The 17,718-nt window shown below is 34.4% G+C and overlaps 2 protein-coding genes across 4 annotated transcripts in view; both read left to right on the top strand.

Annotated features, from left to right (window-relative positions):
- LOC138705584 (uncharacterized) overlaps window positions 1-17,718 on the top strand; it is an 83,729-nt gene that overhangs the window by 19,262 nt on the left and 46,749 nt on the right. The gene's annotated exons all lie outside the window — the stretch shown is intronic.
- Window positions 2,109-14,442, top strand: LOC138705979 (uncharacterized). Of its 3 annotated transcripts, none has more exons than XM_069834820.1 (4): window positions 2,109-2,944; window positions 5,956-6,235; window positions 11,905-12,497; window positions 13,912-14,442. In XM_069834820.1, exons 2-4 carry the CDS (start codon window positions 5,981-5,983, stop codon window positions 14,294-14,296), a joined length of 1,233 nt encoding a protein of 410 aa, XP_069690921.1. In that variant the 5' UTR covers window positions 2,109-2,944; window positions 5,956-5,980; the 3' UTR covers window positions 14,297-14,442. The 3 variants fall into 3 exon arrangements, with proteins under 3 accessions (XP_069690921.1, XP_069690923.1, XP_069690922.1); XM_069834822.1 differs by lacking the exon at window positions 2,109-2,944 and adding an exon at window positions 2,971-3,313; XM_069834821.1 differs by lacking the exon at window positions 2,109-2,944 and adding an exon at window positions 2,971-3,275.

Below are 17,718 nucleotides of genomic sequence, written 5' to 3' on the forward strand. Positions count from 1 at the left end.
TAGTAATAATAATAGTAATAAAATAATAGTAACAATTTTAAATGTATAGAGTTGTTATAAGATTCGTAATAATGGAGGTAGAGAACATTCATTGAACCGTTTCAGAATGTTCATCGTGCACATGCGCTCTCAAGTTACAGAATGGATAACTACTCTTTCCTTTTATTCGTATTATGTAATTTAAAATGTGCTAAACGCCAATTTGACACATTCTGATTATAGCAAGCAATGTTGATATTGCTGTGAATATATTTCAGAATTTCAAATTAGTCTATAGCAATAGTTGGTTACATGTTTTTTGTGCTATTGTAACATTATTAATGCCTCTACGCATTTAATGTTTATGTTATATATAACGTGTTCCTAATAATTAACTATTCGTGAACGTGAATGTTTTTCATTAAATTTTTATGTTTGCCACAAATATGAAAGTGACAAAAGCTGAATATAGGGGAAATAAAAATAAAATATAAAAGGGTTGCAGTAAATAATAAAACAAGATTTCAATAAAAATAATTGGTGGATAGAACCATTTCATGAACTTTAAACGAGCTTAGAATCTTAACTTCATTTTTCTCGAAACTCTAACTTTGCACCTTTATGGTTTTGACATACATGAGAAGATATATGGCAGATTAGCGCTGTCTATCTCTTTTCACGTCACACTGCTCTAATATTTCGTCAAAGTATGTCATTCTCTAACGCAACACCCGCATTCCTCACACAATGTTCAAAGCGTTTTCTTCTATTGTTGCGCAATACGATGCTGAATGTGAAGCTCTTATCATAGGAAATAAACATGCAACTTCATGTGGCTTGTTGTCGTGGTAAACAAGTGAATGAGTAATCGAACAGCCTAATATTGTGAATATTTCGAATACTTGGAGTGGTTTTAATAATCGAATAATTGGAATGAATTCATTCGATTTTCCCAACAATATTAAGCGTGGCCGAGTTTTCTACGGTGCCAGCGACATAGTCTAGCTACATCATGACATTACTGCACATGCCCCAGAGAACACAAATAACGGAAACCTTACAAAGTCAAATTTACCATTCCGTCAAATATTACAGTTAACTTAACAATGACATGCATACCGTTAAAAGTTCATTTCAGAAACATTCACATTAACATTTCTTAAGAGTTACAGAATCAAAGCAACTAGCTGAGGATCTCCTCCTTCGCTACAACATTATTTTGTTTGAAAGCAACTTAGAGGTATTGTTATCGGTTCCAGTAACACTGTATAATAGTTTAGGAAAGTGCTTCCTAATTAGGCCCAGTGATACGATAATTCTGAGCTACGTTATGAAAAAACATTTTTTTACATATTTTCAGAGAGATTAATAATTCTAGGTATTGAGATGAACAAACTTAATATGTTTATGTATGATAGCCTATTCAAATGGTTTTGTTCAATTTAACCATTCAAACACGAAGTTTTCAAGGTAACAGTGAGTAAATTTACGCTGAAGAAGAGATTTTGACGTCATCGGTGTAGCTGACGTCGTAGTCAGTTTTCCTGCTGATCCGGAATTGCAGTTGGGCGTGGACTCGATTCCCGCTTAGGCTGGTCACCTGGTTGGGTTTTTCCGAGGTTTTCTCCAAACCGTAAGGTGAATGTCAGGTAATATATGGCGAATCCTCGGCCTCAACTCACCAAATATCATCTCGCTATCACCAAGTACATCAACTATAAATACAGTAGTTGATACGGTGTCGATAAATAATCAAATTAAAATAAACTGAGATAGCTATTAAAATGCGACGGTTAAAGGAAAGCCGACACTGGAAACATAGTTCATCCTTAGCGAGAAGGAACTGAGACTAAATTCAATGATTATTTCCCTGCACGAAATCCTTGAAACTTAATCTCAAGATAAGCTTATTATTAGGCCAGAAATTAGGCGAAAAATGTCTTTTACATCTCTTCTCTTCTGTTGCACATATTTTTGTGAACAAATATTTTTGACTTTTTGTTATATGAAGAGCATGTACAGAAATCGACTGGATTTTGATCCAGATTTCAGACAAAATGTACGAAACACTGAACCGAACATGGAAAGGATTAAAATGGGGTGGGGGGGAGAGAAGATGGGAAAGACTTCTCTCATCACAGCTAGGTTGAGTAACTTCTGGGAATTTTACATGTTATTCACGTGTAATAGAAGCCAGCGAAATTAAGTTTATGTTCCTTTCTCTAAGATTCGTTTTTTATTGTCATTTTGTGATATGATTTTCACTAATTATGATCCACCCCGTATTTTCTCCAAGTACAAAAATTCAAGGTAGGGATTCCATTTCTTAGCTATTTTAAAAACGTATAGTGCTCAGTTCACCGCTAATTGGAAAAACTATGGTTTTAGGATAATGGACGGTGGACGCAAACATTGACAGACAGTAACAAAGATGAGTGTGACTACATAGCGATGAAAATAAGAAAGAAGAAAGGAGAAACAGACTGACAGACAGAAGGAAGGGGAGTAGAAATGTGTAATTTTCCCAATCATTTAATTACAAATTTCAGACAGTGAAATAGATAACTAAAATAAGCACTCTTTCACTATCTGCATTCAAAAAATGATATTGCACAACATAACACAATACTTCTATTCGACAAATTGCATGGTATTCTTCAAGAATAAGTTGGATCTTCGACCTGAAGCGTTTACATAATAAATTATAACACAATTTCCCTTCATCGACACTGCACTGACGTCACGCTTCACGTGATAAAACTCCTGATATAACACACCGCAACGGAGCATCCCACTTTATAAGATTGATAATTCGCGCACACGTATTATTGAGCAATGTAAGGAAGATAAGGACATAATAATATAACAGTTACTATAGAAGTGAGTCAACAGCAATACTGGTAACATTGTAACTAGGATTACATTATTTTAGCAGCAATAAGTGAAGAGTTCTTCCGATTCGAAGGTTAGTAAGACTTCATTGTAACAATAATGTACACAACAAACAGGTCTCAATATTTCATTCTATGGTAATGACGGCGATATATTGATGATAGTAGTAGCATTGACTACCAAGAATGATAGCAGTAAAAGTGACAAGGTGGTGACGTTAGTAGCAGTGGCGACGAAGACGGTGATGATAGCAATGACAAGATGGTGATAGTAACTGTAACAAGATGGTGACGTTAGTAGCAGTGGCGACGAAGATGGTGATCATAACAATAACAAGATGATAATAGTAGCTGTAACAAGATGGTGATAATAGTATCGGTGACCAGAAGAGGAATGCAGTAGTGGTAATAAGATGGCCGTTGATAATAGCTCTGGAAAGATGGTGATTGTGATAGATTTATTTGGTATAAGCCGAATTGTTTGCTGCTCAGATGGTTGTCGTTACAAAGATGGAACATGACACTGGCGATAACTAGTTTATCCAGAATATTTTATAAAACTGACTGCATTCAAAACGTCATTAATTCATGCGGATTAAACAATAAAGTTTTTGCTGTTACATACAATGTCCCAAATATGATTGCTGCCGTCAAAATTTAAACCTTCGGCATGTAGGATGTGTTGCGCACACATTAAAGCTTTCCGTAAAAATTTCCAGCCTACGACTTTATTAATTACTTTCAACTAAATGAAAGAATTTGCGTTGACGGATACCCGCTTTGGTGCCATTTTGTCCCACTCACATCTACGGCCAGTCCCGTCAGTCGGTTGGTCAGTCATCCTTGAGATCTCCGTCCTTCAATTGTCGCTTCCCTCCGAATCTCTGCATCCCTCTGTATAGCTCCTCTTCCAACTATAGTAGTACCGGAGATCACCGGATGAGAACGTTACTTATAACCTTTGACTGCTCCGTCAGTTGTAGTCGCTCCGCTAAGCAGCACTACCATCGAAGTAGCTTATTAACAGGCTTTATTCTATTATTATTATTATTATTATTATTATTATTATTATTATGAAAGGCGTTACTGTTCGTCAGAACTGGATGCCATAGCCGAATCGATAAGGTGACATTCAATCACATGCTTTAAGAGAGATTATAAACACTCCAAAATATCCCAATGTAAGGATATTGCACAATAAGAGTAAGGCTCCGGGGCTTGCTTACGGAGCCCTCTTCCGAGAGAAAAAAAAAAAAGAAACATATTTCCCTAATCAGGCTTAAAGTGTACACAAGCAATTGTTCTTCCTCAAACACAAATCGAATCACCTGGCATATAAACAAATATAAACCTATTGCATTCTTTACAATTGAAATAAAATATGAATAAGTGAAATGAAATGATAAGAAATAATTAAATAAAAACTCTGACGATATTAGCACAGAAGTGTTGATTTACTATTAATCTGTAGTACTTTTCCAAATATGCTTTACAATTAAGAACTTAAAAGAAAAAAATACTTCGTATTGGTCGAAATTTTTAAGGACAGCAGTGGAAATTGTGAAATTGTTGGTCAAATCAAAGCCCAAGATAGTGTAAAATAAATAAAGTAAGTGCAGTAGTAACAAAATAATCACATACATATTTAAGTGAACAATCAATTGACCTCGTAAATTTCGAGACAAATATTTAATTTGACGCTGTTAGTTAGCTAGATAGAGAATCACCTAATTGGTATATTATGGACTCATATTTAAATAATTTAATATAAATTAAGTTACACAAAATTATTCCTAAACTGTAATGCAGAAAATAAGTTTACCAATAAGAATTTGAAATTTTCCAAAATTTTCAATAACTAGAAATGTCCCAATATAATGAGTGTGTTTTCTTCCATCTCTCTTTCTTATTGGTAGTTATGAGTTCTTGACCATTGTTCTCTCACAGCCTGCTTGAAAATTCTATCAACTGATTTCTGGGTCTCTTCTGTCTCTCACACATCCTTTGACCTCGCATTGTTATTGACTACGTCCATCCAAGTTTCGTAAGACCTGTATACTTGCCACTTACATTCCAGATGACGAGTGAATGTTCTTACCTACCCCATGTCAGATTCCTTATTAACTATCTCGCTAATCACGTTTATGTCGCTTAATGAAATAGCTTACGTAAAATTTTGCTCTCATATTAATTTCATTTGACAAACCTGTAATATTTTCGTATTTTTTGTATACCTTGGGGCAGTTTTTGGCAATTGTAAAGCATAACTTTGCGCGGACAACTCATATATCTCGATATTTATCTCAACTTTAGTAAAGGGATAGTATTCACATATCTTTTTTTTTATTTTAGTCTAATTCGCGTATTGGTGGCTCTATGAGTGTTCTTCTATAATTGAAAGCTATACAATACTCTTCGAATTTTTTAAATAATTATGCAACATTACCTCCTTTCTAACTTAAGATGTAATACTGATAATCAGGCTTCGGTCCTGGGCACAGAAACGCATGAAGTTCAGAACGCACGGGCGATAGTGTTGTGTTGATAGAGTGGAGTGGGAGATGGAGCGCACCATTACTTCGTGCCTCAACATGTAAATAGTCCGTCATAGTACGGCACAAAATATATTTCACCCTGTACAGATGCAGTAGGCTACATACAGTACATTCCTAGTGTAGACAATAAATGTCTACCATTAAAGTATTAACGTGAGTTGTAACCTCCAATCAGGTGTCCCTACGCCGAAGCCTGTTACACGTACCGCAGCCAAGCAGCAATACACACAACGGTAATGCACATTACGGAGCAACCTGTGCTGTTGCAGTCACCCCTCCACTCGGGTCATGACGTCATTTATACTCTGTGTACTCTAAACCTCATACTGGTTACTTTGTGTCCCTAGTCCGAAGCCTGCTGATAAATAGATAATGGGCCATTATTCTATTAATAATTTTACAGCTCATTCCTATTATATTTCCTTAATATAGATGTAAGGAAGTTTCTCTCAAATAAAAAATCACTAGTAATAAACTTGTTACTTAGAATGACGTGATCGAGCATGTCCCATTCACTTACTTTATTTCAGATAAAGCCGCAATAAGAAATACATCATGGCAAGTAGCAACGAGATCACGAAGCCGGAATGGATGAGTACTGCATTTTTTGAGAACGCTCTGAGATATGCAGAAGAAGACGACAACATCACAGTAATTTCTAGTGACGTCAAAGCAGCGACTGCAGTTGGAGATAATTATGGAAGTGACATGTACAGAGCCGCTGTGAAATTCAGGCGAGGAAATAAGACAGAAGAATTATCCATCATTGTTAAAGCTTTAAAAGAAGTGTCTGATGGAGCAGTTGATAAGGTATTTCAATTTGCTATTGAAGGCAAAATATATTTTTCGATATTTCTATTATACAGAGTGAGTCATAAGTATGTTTGAAAATCGCGTGAGCGTGGTCTTGGATCAAAAATAAGAACAATTCCTTATATGAAAATTTGACGGAAAATGCTTATTCATTGGAATAATAGTGACTTTTGTTTTCATAAGTATGTGATCATATTATTGTGTTTTTTATTTTGTACCAGTGTTTGTTTACAAACAACACAGTGACAAGACAGTAGTACATTGTTTTTGTTTAGATTGGACGCGGTGGTCCAGTGCCTTGGCCACTCATATCACCCGACTTCACCCCATTAGATTTTTATCTTCGGTGTCACTGGTGCAACACCAGTGAATGATGCAGAGGAGTTATTGCAAGTGTTTAATATGCATGCCAATGATCCGTGATGACAACATGGTGTTTGAGCTAACTCGACAGTCGTGTGTACGTCGTGCTTAGGCATGTATAAGCAATGGAGGGGGACACATTGAGCACCTATTGTAAACGTTACATGACAAGTTTCTAAACATGTACTTGTGGCACAAGAAAAAAAAAACAAAAACAAAGTATCTATAACAATTTCTCCAATAAATAAGCATTTTCCGTCAAATTTTCATGTAACGAATTGTTCTTATTTTTTATCCAGGAGCACGCTCACGCGTTTCCAGACATACTTATGACTTACTCTGTGTATGAATACTTTTACCACATTCATTGATCTTATATTACTGAAATTTGGTTGTAGTTACAAATTGAGTTATTGTATCTGTTTCTATTGTCCATGGACTTTATGATATAATAATATATCTGTTTTTAAGGATGAGCGTTACAGTATGGCAAAATACAATATTAACCAAATGAATTTAAAAAAAGTCCAATAGGTACAGTTCCAGGAAAGCATTGCTCTCTACATTACAAGCTTTATTTCCCAAATTGACTGGGTGGCAGGTATTGTCTCCGCATGTTGTGTTATTATCTAAAATAGAGAGGCAGCCCTCGTACGAGTCGAATAAGTTCTTATCGCTTTGTTAGACTGAAGATACAGTTACCTTTGCTATTGTCTTACGTGAATACATAAGCAATGTCTGATAGCATAACGAGATTCACCGTGATTGTTTACAGTGAAGAGAGGGAGGTTATAAGATCTGTGCTTTCTTTTTACCATGAAGTATTAAAAAAGAACAAATGCCTAATTACAATACTAAGACAAAAGACAGGTACAATTTTAAAATTTACCAGCCATGAATGTGGCGAGAGTATTGATTAGTCTAATTAGTATACAGGAAACGGATTTGAAGACATAATTCTGTAACTTTCTGTTGCTTATTATTAGACTTCGTATTTCAGCTACCTATAAACTGGAATGAGGTTGTCCGATTCGAAATATATGTGACGTCACAGCGCACGTATTGGTACGTTCGTATACAAAATAGTTACGCATCCTCTGCTCTCTTCCTCTAGGAAGTCAAAACCCGGACGCAGTCATAGTGAGTAATCTTATCGATCACTGCTCTCACTAGTAGTATTATTTAAATAACTACATCTTTGTGACTGATTGAAGTTTCATTGCAGAGGTAAATTGCTTTAGGTAAGATGCTCGAGCTTGTAATATTGCAGGGCATAGTTTAGGTTATTTGAACAGAGTGCCTGTAAAATGAGAAGTATGTATGTTGTAGTAAATACGGAGACTGATAAGTAATATCCGACCTAATACTGGAAAAAAAAAATTGCCTAGCTATAAGGTTTAGAGTCTAATTCCCTTTCGAAATAGACCCTTTCTGAGCTAAAATAGGAAGCAATTTACAAATAAATAAATTTTTCTGGGATCTTCGTGAGGTATTCCCATATAATAGACACGATTTTTTCTGTGTCTTCAGTAGTAACCCATATCACATATACATTGCTCATTCCTATGTTAAAATCGGTTGCACTTTGAAGAGAACAACCGCCAGGATCGCCACCCGTCCGGTGTAAACGAACACGAGATGGCAGTACAGTCGCTAATGAAATTCAAATGGGAGTTATGATGTGACTCCTTATGTAACAACTAGATGGCAGCATAGTAAACCTGACAAAAGTTGTTACCGTCAAAGCCTATAACGCCGAGCAATCTGGGTATATATGATCTAGGGTGGTATCTTCAGTCAGAGAAAGAGCCAAAAGTCGTATAGAACAATGCCTAGGGAGAAAGAGAAAAGCTAAACTTAGGCAAGACCATGCGTGACTAAATAATTCTAAATGGGATGCGGTCCACGGGCCGAAATTTTATCATGATGAATGTGCCAGTAGCCATTATACTTCTGGTGCTTTCTGTTGCTTCGAACAGCATTTCGGAGGCGACAGAGAACGGTCTATTAGCATTCCTTGTTAACAGTTTGTTTATTACTTGTGTTGAACCACTCTCTGGTAGTGGAAAATATTTAAACATGATCTTCACACTGCTTTAAGTTTGCCATACTCTCTTTGGCAGTGCCTGTACTTTTTCCTTACGGTTGCAATCGTAGACCTCGAACTCAATTCCGATATAGATTCTTCCCAAGAAATCAGGGCCAGCGTTGGTAACGTTGAGCATACCACACATAATCTGCAGCAGTTTTACTTCTGGTCTTCAGTGAAGAAGTATCGGAACGAATGTAGTAACGAAATGGAATGCGAGGATGGTAATTCTAAACTGGAGCAAATAAAATTCAAGCTTCACCTTCTCCCTACATTTTATTCCATGATCTTACATCACTAACCACTATAGTATCTATATTGCTTAATTTTATTATTCAATTTATAATAATTTGTATTATGAATTATTTAATTTCTAATAAATTTAAAGATCTAAGTTACAGTCATTTCGTTTTTATGAAGAATAATTGATATCACACAACAGCCACATATTAAAATGCACTCTAGTACTCTGAGTGATAGGAAAGAAATCAAATAGCCCGTGGATCAACATACTTAATCTAAGATAGACGTGGCTCTATTGCCAAAATGAAGGTAAGTCGTATATTGAAGATGACCCGAACAAACACCCTGCTTATTCAAATGCAGAGAGGTTGCAGCACTATCACTGAGCTACCTCTGCGCTATGTTCGTAACGCGACCAGAGTGAATATACTGCTTACTGACAAGCCTATAAGAATAGCTGCAATTATTCCTAAGCATCTATCATTTACAACAGAAAGTCATGAAATACGGAATTAGATGGAATGCACATGTATTAAGGATGGCAAAATCTCGCATCCTCCTACAGGATTTCAAATATAAACCAGCAGAAAGAAGGGATCTTGGAAGTCCTAGGAGAAGATGGAAAGAATATGTTTCAAATAGTTCACGGGCCGAAACAGGAGAGAATCCTAGTCCATGAAGAATGGATGATGATGATGATGATGATGATGACGAAGGATGATGATGATGACAACGATGAAGAATGATTATGGATGATAATAAAGGAAGACGATGATAAAATGATGATGATAAAGAATGACGATGATGATAAAGAATGATTATGATGATGATGATGATGATGATGAAGACGAAGAAGTAAATGTGATCTACACAATGTGTAGCCTACTTCTCTTCAATAACGAGTAGGCTATCTAAAATATTTGCAAAATACTGCAAAACACCAGGCCTACACAATCAATTGGAATTCATGTTATCATTACCAGAGAGTAAAGTCATGATTCACAAAAACAACTTATTCTATGGTATATCTTAATACATAAAATTGAATGTGGGTATGTATGTATGTATGTATGTATGTATGTATGTATGTATGTATGTATGTATGTATGTATGTATGTATGTATGTATGTATGTATGTATGTATGTATGTTTGTGTGTATGTTCTCTATACAAATCTACACGCTTTGACCGATATGTGCCAAAGTTTGCACATTTAACCTTCATAACCAGGAGAAAAACATAGGCTACATTAAAATTGTGCAAATGGAAGTTAAATTAATTAAAATTGTAAAAAATAAAAATAAATAGATCAAATATTCACGTATAATATTAAAATGCAAAATCTACTACAGTCAATTGTTTTTTATTATTGTCTGTTGTATTCAACATCGGCTTTCACGAGGCCATGGAAATTTTAACACGAAATTAAATTGCATTGTTGTTACACATCATGAAGGCTAAAACTAGATAATTCATGCAATAACTATCTTTACGCAGTCCAGGACCGTATTATGAATTCCTCGATGCAATTTTGTAGATAGTGAGCAGACTGTTTTATACAACTGAATTCTAGAATTCTTTGAAACTACAAGGTTTGCTACCACATAATTTACTTAATATTGAATAACCAATAGTACTATTGCGAAATATTGACCCACCAAAATTACGCACGAATAAGAATTGGTGTGAAAAACTCATACGAAACGTAATAGAATTGACAATATTAACTGCAAAAATAAAAGGAGATGTTTTTATTCCACGTATTGCTAGGATAATCATTCAATTTTAAGCAACTGCAATTTCAATGCCACTAGCATTTGTAATGGCAATATTAAAAAGAAGCTCAAGGACATTCGTTCAAAGTTGCAGACATTAACTTAAAAACTGCGTGTCTTTCACATCCTCGCTATATTTTATACAAAGAAGTGGGGGAAAAAAAAAAAGATTTTACACATATCAATAAGCAATTCAATGATAATTTTGTCATGTATGTGAATGTATATAAGCCCACTGAAAATAGCACTGTATTAATTCTCAAAATATTGTTGTTCACATCCGAAAACGTGTTGCTGCGAAATTATATCTGTATAATCACGTTGCAAATGTAGTATGTTAAGCGTTGTGGAAATAAAAATCTCTTAATTTCTAAAATACCGGTAGGCCTATACGTTTCTCAGAATATTAGTCTTTATGTTAAGAAACGACTTATTGCGAGTTTTTATTGTATCTGTATTCTGTGTATAAAATTAGAATTAATATAATATGTTATGAATTATGAGATATAGTTTCAAGTTATATTAAAAAAAACTGGGTAGGCCTATGATATAAGTGGGTGTACAGCGGTCAAGAGGTAAACAATCTTCCAATATAAATTAAATTATATATGTATATATTGGTTCGATAATGAAACTGATCAGAAAGAGGAGAAGGAATTATATTTTCGTTGGGTTTCACTTTGTTTATAGTTTGATTTTTCTATTACTTTATTTGTATTTCTGGTGGTGTGGAAGAGAAGGCCTAATGGCCTTATCTACACCAGAATAAATAAATAAATAAATAAATAAATAAACACAAATGAATAAAACAAATAAATAAATAAGTACCGGTAACAACAAATAAATACATAAAAACAAATAACTATATAAATTTAAAACAACAGTTTAACGTCAGACACATGCTGAAATGTTTTCTTTTCGGTGCATGATTTACAACCCTGAGTTAATCCTGGAAGACATTGGGCTAATGAGTTCATTAATTCATTTAAGTGACGTTAAGTAAAGATTCATCTTTATTGGTGAGGAAAGCTTAGTAAAGAAATTCGTTTTGGTTGTCTGTAGTTAGGTTTCCGAGATTTCCGAAAATGTAATAACCAGTTTAATTAAAAATAGAAGCAGAAAGGAAAACCCGGGCAATACCGGGTACTTTCAGCTAGTTTTTATATAAATTGGAGTTTTTTTTATCATTGTTGCAGATTATTGGTATGAAAAAAGTATTCGACCAGGAAACGGCTGCTTTTGCCATCGTCTTCCCGGAAATGTACAACTTACTGAACGAGGTGCCTTCTTTAAGTAATCAGCCTTTCGCTGCAAAATATTTCTATTCGCATTCGGATGAAACCGTTTCGTCAATAGTATTGCAAGATCTAAAAGTTGAAGGCTTCCGACTTGCAGACAACAGGATATCTGGTCTGGATCTGAAACACTGCCTTCTTGTCATGAAAACGATTGCACGTTTTCATGCAGCTTCCTTGGTTTTGTACCAAAAGGACCCTGCAATGGTAAATCCATTCATGAATAACGCATTTTCTTATGATGAGGACATAGGAATATGGGAATTTTTTGCATCGAATGTCTATAGAATCGCAAAAGAAGTGGAAAAATGGCCAGATTATAGAGAAAAGTTTCTACAAAAACTACACAACATCCGTGACACAGTGATGGAACAATGGCGTAAAGCAATCAGTAGAAACGACGAAGAATTCAATGTTCTCTGCCACGGTGATCTGTGGCTCAACAACATGATGTTCCGCTACTCTGACGACACAGGAGAAGTCGAGGACGTCAGGTTAGTTCCACATTAAAAGACATTACATTTATTTTTACTGTTTTAACTCTGGTAACGCAACAAACATTCTCGAGCTCATTACTAAAATTGGATTATCATATTGATAAATTTGAGAATATTAAGCACACTCCTTTTGAATATTTAACATGGTACAAATTTCTTATAGCCAGTCGCCGTGTCCGATACGCATCATTAAGACATTACCACTAGACATTGTAGACGATAAATACTAGGCTTCAGCTTTCCATCCAAAAGTAATATTACTAATTCAGTAAGCGGCAGTATTAAGATATTTTTTGTGATATATGGAGTGAACCGTAAGTAATGTCACTTGAAGGACTAGCTGTTAGAAATCTAATTTGTAGTAGAATCTATTATTTTGTAAATGTGTATTTTGTTCCAAAATCTAAGTTAGAAACTTATTTGTTATTTTGTCAGTCAATTTCGATTTCCCTAATGTATCTAATAGTAACATTATGATAACAGAAGATTTTAATTTTCCCAACAAAACGGATCACAAAAATGATCTTTTGAATGGAGGATCTTGTGAAAAATCTCTTGCAAGTTTCTTAGCACTTTATAATCTACTTTCAGTAAATTATATTGAAAATGACTATTTTAAAAATCTAGATTTCATTTTAACTAACATACCTAAATCCTTGGAACTTTCTAGAAACGATATTCCTCTTATTAATGAAGATAAACGTTATTCATCTTTATCTACATTGTTATCTCTAAAAGATCATATGAAAATATTTAAACATTCTCCTGTTATGATTTTTAACTTTAAAAAAGCAAATTTTAATGCAATCTACACTGACGTTAAAAAAATATATTGGAAAGTACTTCGAAAATATGATGATATTGATGAAGTTGTATATCATTTCCATAAAAATTTAAACAATGTATTTGATAGAAATGTCCGAAAGAAAATAATTAATAGGAAAAAGTCTTACCCATGTTCATTTACAAAAGACATCATACAACATTTAAGAAGTAAAATACTATAGAAAAATAATGAAGAACTATATCAAGAATTAAGAAGGGCAACCAAATCTATGATTAATATTGCTTATTTAAATTACATAGAAAATTCTGAAATAAATATTGCTAACAATCCTAAGCGCTTCTGGAATTTAATTGAAAGTAAAGAAAAAAATTCCGTACATTTCATGTTATCACGTTACAAAGTGATTCATTGACCAGTACTCCTACGCATATTCTGCCTCAAATTCACACCACATACTTTCTTCCATGTTTATTTATCATGTATGTGATCCCTTCACTACTGTTCCCATTCTCACATACTTAGATTTTGCTTTCACTTTACAAAAAAAACTTTTCTTATAGTCATCATTTGCATCGTTGAAGAATAGAATTAAAATTGAAATGATTAATTTATTTTTTGTTCTAGATTTGTTGATTTCCAGTTGACCTACTGGACTTCGCCAGCAGTGGATCTGCACCATTTCATTTATACGAGTGCATCAGACGAAGTACTTGAACATTCCGAATTGTTGATACAGGAGTACCACAAGGCACTCTGCGAGTCCCTCACGTTGTTGAAGCATCCACATCTTCAGCTCACAATGGCTATGATTAATAGAGAATTACATAGTAGGGGTCTTTATGCAGCGCTCTCTACCATCGTGTTGCGCAGCATCTTTCTAGCGGACAGGAGCAAGGCTACTGATGTCGAAAATATGACTGGAGAAAACGACGCAATCCAATTGAGTGACGTTAACAAAGAGTCATTAAAGAAGTTGCTACTTGTATTTGAAGCAAGAGGATGGATATGAATTGATACATATTCTTCAAAAACCTATCACTCCTAGACCTTTTAAGTCTGAGCCTCTAGTACATTCTGAGGATAATAATGTAATGTTATGAAATTTTCTTGGAACCTAATTATTGCGAGAAATAATAAAAATAACTTTTATAATTATTAATGCATTTCATTCTATCCCCATTATATCCTGACGTACTTGCCTCATAAGTGGTGCCGTGTTGGTATTACTTGTGAGGTTCAGACCTGCCTTCGGACAGTTGACTAAACAACATTGCTTATGGTGCAAGAATTATGCACGGTTTCTTCAACACAGTTATCTATTTATTTGTTAAAGCTGTCGATTAGTTAAATGTTTGTCGTGTTTTTCAAATTCACAGCATCTAACTTATCGATCTGTCAACTATTGATTTGTTCAAGAAGTTTTACAAATATCCGTTAGTGCCATGAAAGTCTAATTTCCATTTTATTAATCTATTATTGATTACTATTCAATTTAATTTGTAGGCCCATAGATACAAACAGGAAAATCTCCTTTTCCAGACATCAAATGTATGTTCAATAGACACTCTTGCTCTAATATGAGAATCATTATACATCCAGTATTAGGATTTAGGATATTATTGGAGTCATGAGATATGAACTACAAGGGTAAGTCCAGTGATCAAGAAATATGACATCAAAATCCTCAGCTTCAAATGTAGCATATGGGAACTATTGAAGATTGTGCTGTTATGAAGAGATCCAGAAAATCTTGCTAACAATACTTCTAACTTTCAAAGAATGACCACAGACAACTTGAACATTAAGAGAAAAGTAACTTTTATTTTCAACAAATTTCACCTCTACCTTTGTTCGGGACAAAATGAGAATTTGACTCACATAAGTCCGCCATTGGTCCCTATCCTCAGCAAGATTGATTCAGTCCCTACCATCATATCCCACCTCCCTCAAATTCATTTTAATATTATACTCCCATCTACGCCTCGACCTCCTCAAAGGTCTTATTCCATCCGGCCTCCCAACTAACATTCTACTGTATATGCATTTCTGGGTTCGACCGTACGTGCTATATGCCCTGCCCATCTCAAACATCCGGATTTAATGTTCCTAATTATGTCAGGTGAAGAATACAATGCATGCACTTCTGCATTGTGTAACTTTCTCCTGTTACTTCATCTCTCTTAGTCCCAAATATTTTCATAAGCATCTTATTCTAAAACACCATTAACCTCTGTTCCTCTCTCAAAGTGAGAGTCCAAGTTCCACAACCATACAGATCAATCGGTAATCTATTTTTTTTTTATAAATTCTAACTTTCAGCTTTTTTGAGAGCAGGCTAGATGATAAAAGCTTCTCAACCGAATAGTAACACGCATTTCCCATATTTATTCAGCGTTTAATTTCTTCCCGAGTGTCATATTTTGTTACTGTTGCTCAAATAATAGTAGTAATAATAATAATAATAATAATAATAATAATAATAATAATGATAATAATAATAATAATAATAATAATAATAAATTGGGAAATCATGAATTATTAATTGCTTCAAATATCTAGTTTTGATTTATGCCGTGTTAAGTATATGAATATCAGATCTGAGATTGTATGAAGAAATGTTTCTATGTATGTGAATTAATGATGAAAATATAAATTAGTTATAAAATGTACGAATGTTCAATTGAATAAAAACGGTTTACAGTGTTCATTGCTTTTAAAATCTAAAATAACTTATTGCTCTCTTAACATGCTGCGTTATTCAGAATATAGGCCTATGTCACGTCATCCCATGCACTAATAATACACTCGTATATTGTTTTTTTAACAACGCAAAATAAGCTAGATATAAAAGAAAGAAACGAACACAGATATTTTTAGAAGTATTTTGACGAGGCTTCATGTTATTCGTAGGTTATACTTGTAAAATGTGAAATATTATTCTTGCCTTTAATTTAACTGTATTCACGATCATTAAGTTGCGTTTTTTTACCGCCCGTAACACTTTAAAGCACACCAAAAATCGAATGTGGTCCTTTCTCTTCACAAAAAAAGGCCTTTGCATTCTTTGTGAAAATACTATCTTTTTTGTTTTTCTAATCGCGAAAGCTCCTTTGAAAAAGACATGTTTGTTACATTAAAGATTACCTGTTGTACTATTAGCGATACGCTACTGAGAAACAGCATTGAGTACGGTAAACATTTCAATCATCCCGTAGAGTGAGGGTGGTTTTCTAGACTCGAACCGATGCGGATAGTGCGCCGTTTAGCCATAGTTGACTTGCAGTCTTACAATAACGTATCGCCTGAGCATTTCACACTTATGAAATCTTTCGAAATACATACGGAAGATTAGGGCTCTCTCTCTCTCTCTCTCTCTCTCTCTCTCTTTTCACGTCATATCGCTCGAGTGTTTCGTCGAAGTTTGTCATTATGAAAGCCAGGGTCAGGAACTGGACATGTTACGAAGTTGTAACGCAACACAACACCCGCACACAATGTTCAAATGTTTTCTATTTTTGCGCAATACGATCCTGAATGTGAAGCTCTTATCATATGAAATAAACATGCAGCTTCATGTGGCTTGTTGTGGTAAATAAGTGAATGAATAATATAATATTACTGTGAAAATTGCGAGTACTTGACATTATTTTAGTAATCGAATAATTGAAATGGAATCATTCGATTTTTCCCAACACTATTAAGTGTGGTCGAGTTCTTCTACGGTACTCGCGAAGTAGACTACATTATGAAATTACTGTGCATGCCCCAGAGAACACAAATAACTGAAACGTTACAAAGTCAAATTTCCCATTCTGCCAAATATTAGAGTTAAATTAACAAAGACAAGTACACAGTTAAAAACTTATCTCAGAAACGTTCACATACAATAACAATATCATTAACATTTCTCAAAAGTCACAAAATCAAAGCATCAAACGAAGTATCTCCTCCTCCTCTCCAAAATTATTTTCTCTGGAATGTAACTTAGTGGTATCGTTATCGGTTTTAATAACAGTGTATAATAGTTCATGAAGTGCTTCTCAATTAGGCCTAATGATATGACGAATCCCACCAGTCCATGTGTTTAATCCAGAGGGCACAGTGTATATTATTCAGAAGGAAATAATTTGCTTTCTCTTCTGGTAGTAGCTTTGATGGAGAAATTATACTTTTTGTTTATCTTCTCGATATGCGCATCTTTCCTGCAGTCTTCATAATTACAAGATATCCGGGTGTCGTACTGAATTATTCTCACAAATTAAGACATATCTTAAAAATATAAACTTTTTTTATACAATTGCAGGACCCTCAACTCGATTCATAACAACTCATATGAATAATTCATAGATGTCGCTAGTGCAGAGAAGCGTAGACGTTTAAGAGAGACAATATCTTAGCATTTCAGATAAATTCAAAATTGTAGGTATATTC

Source organism: Periplaneta americana, chromosome 9 (assembly GCF_040183065.1).
Source record: "Periplaneta americana isolate PAMFEO1 chromosome 9, P.americana_PAMFEO1_priV1, whole genome shotgun sequence".
Classification (NCBI taxonomy): domain Eukaryota; kingdom Metazoa; phylum Arthropoda; class Insecta; order Blattodea; family Blattidae; genus Periplaneta; species Periplaneta americana.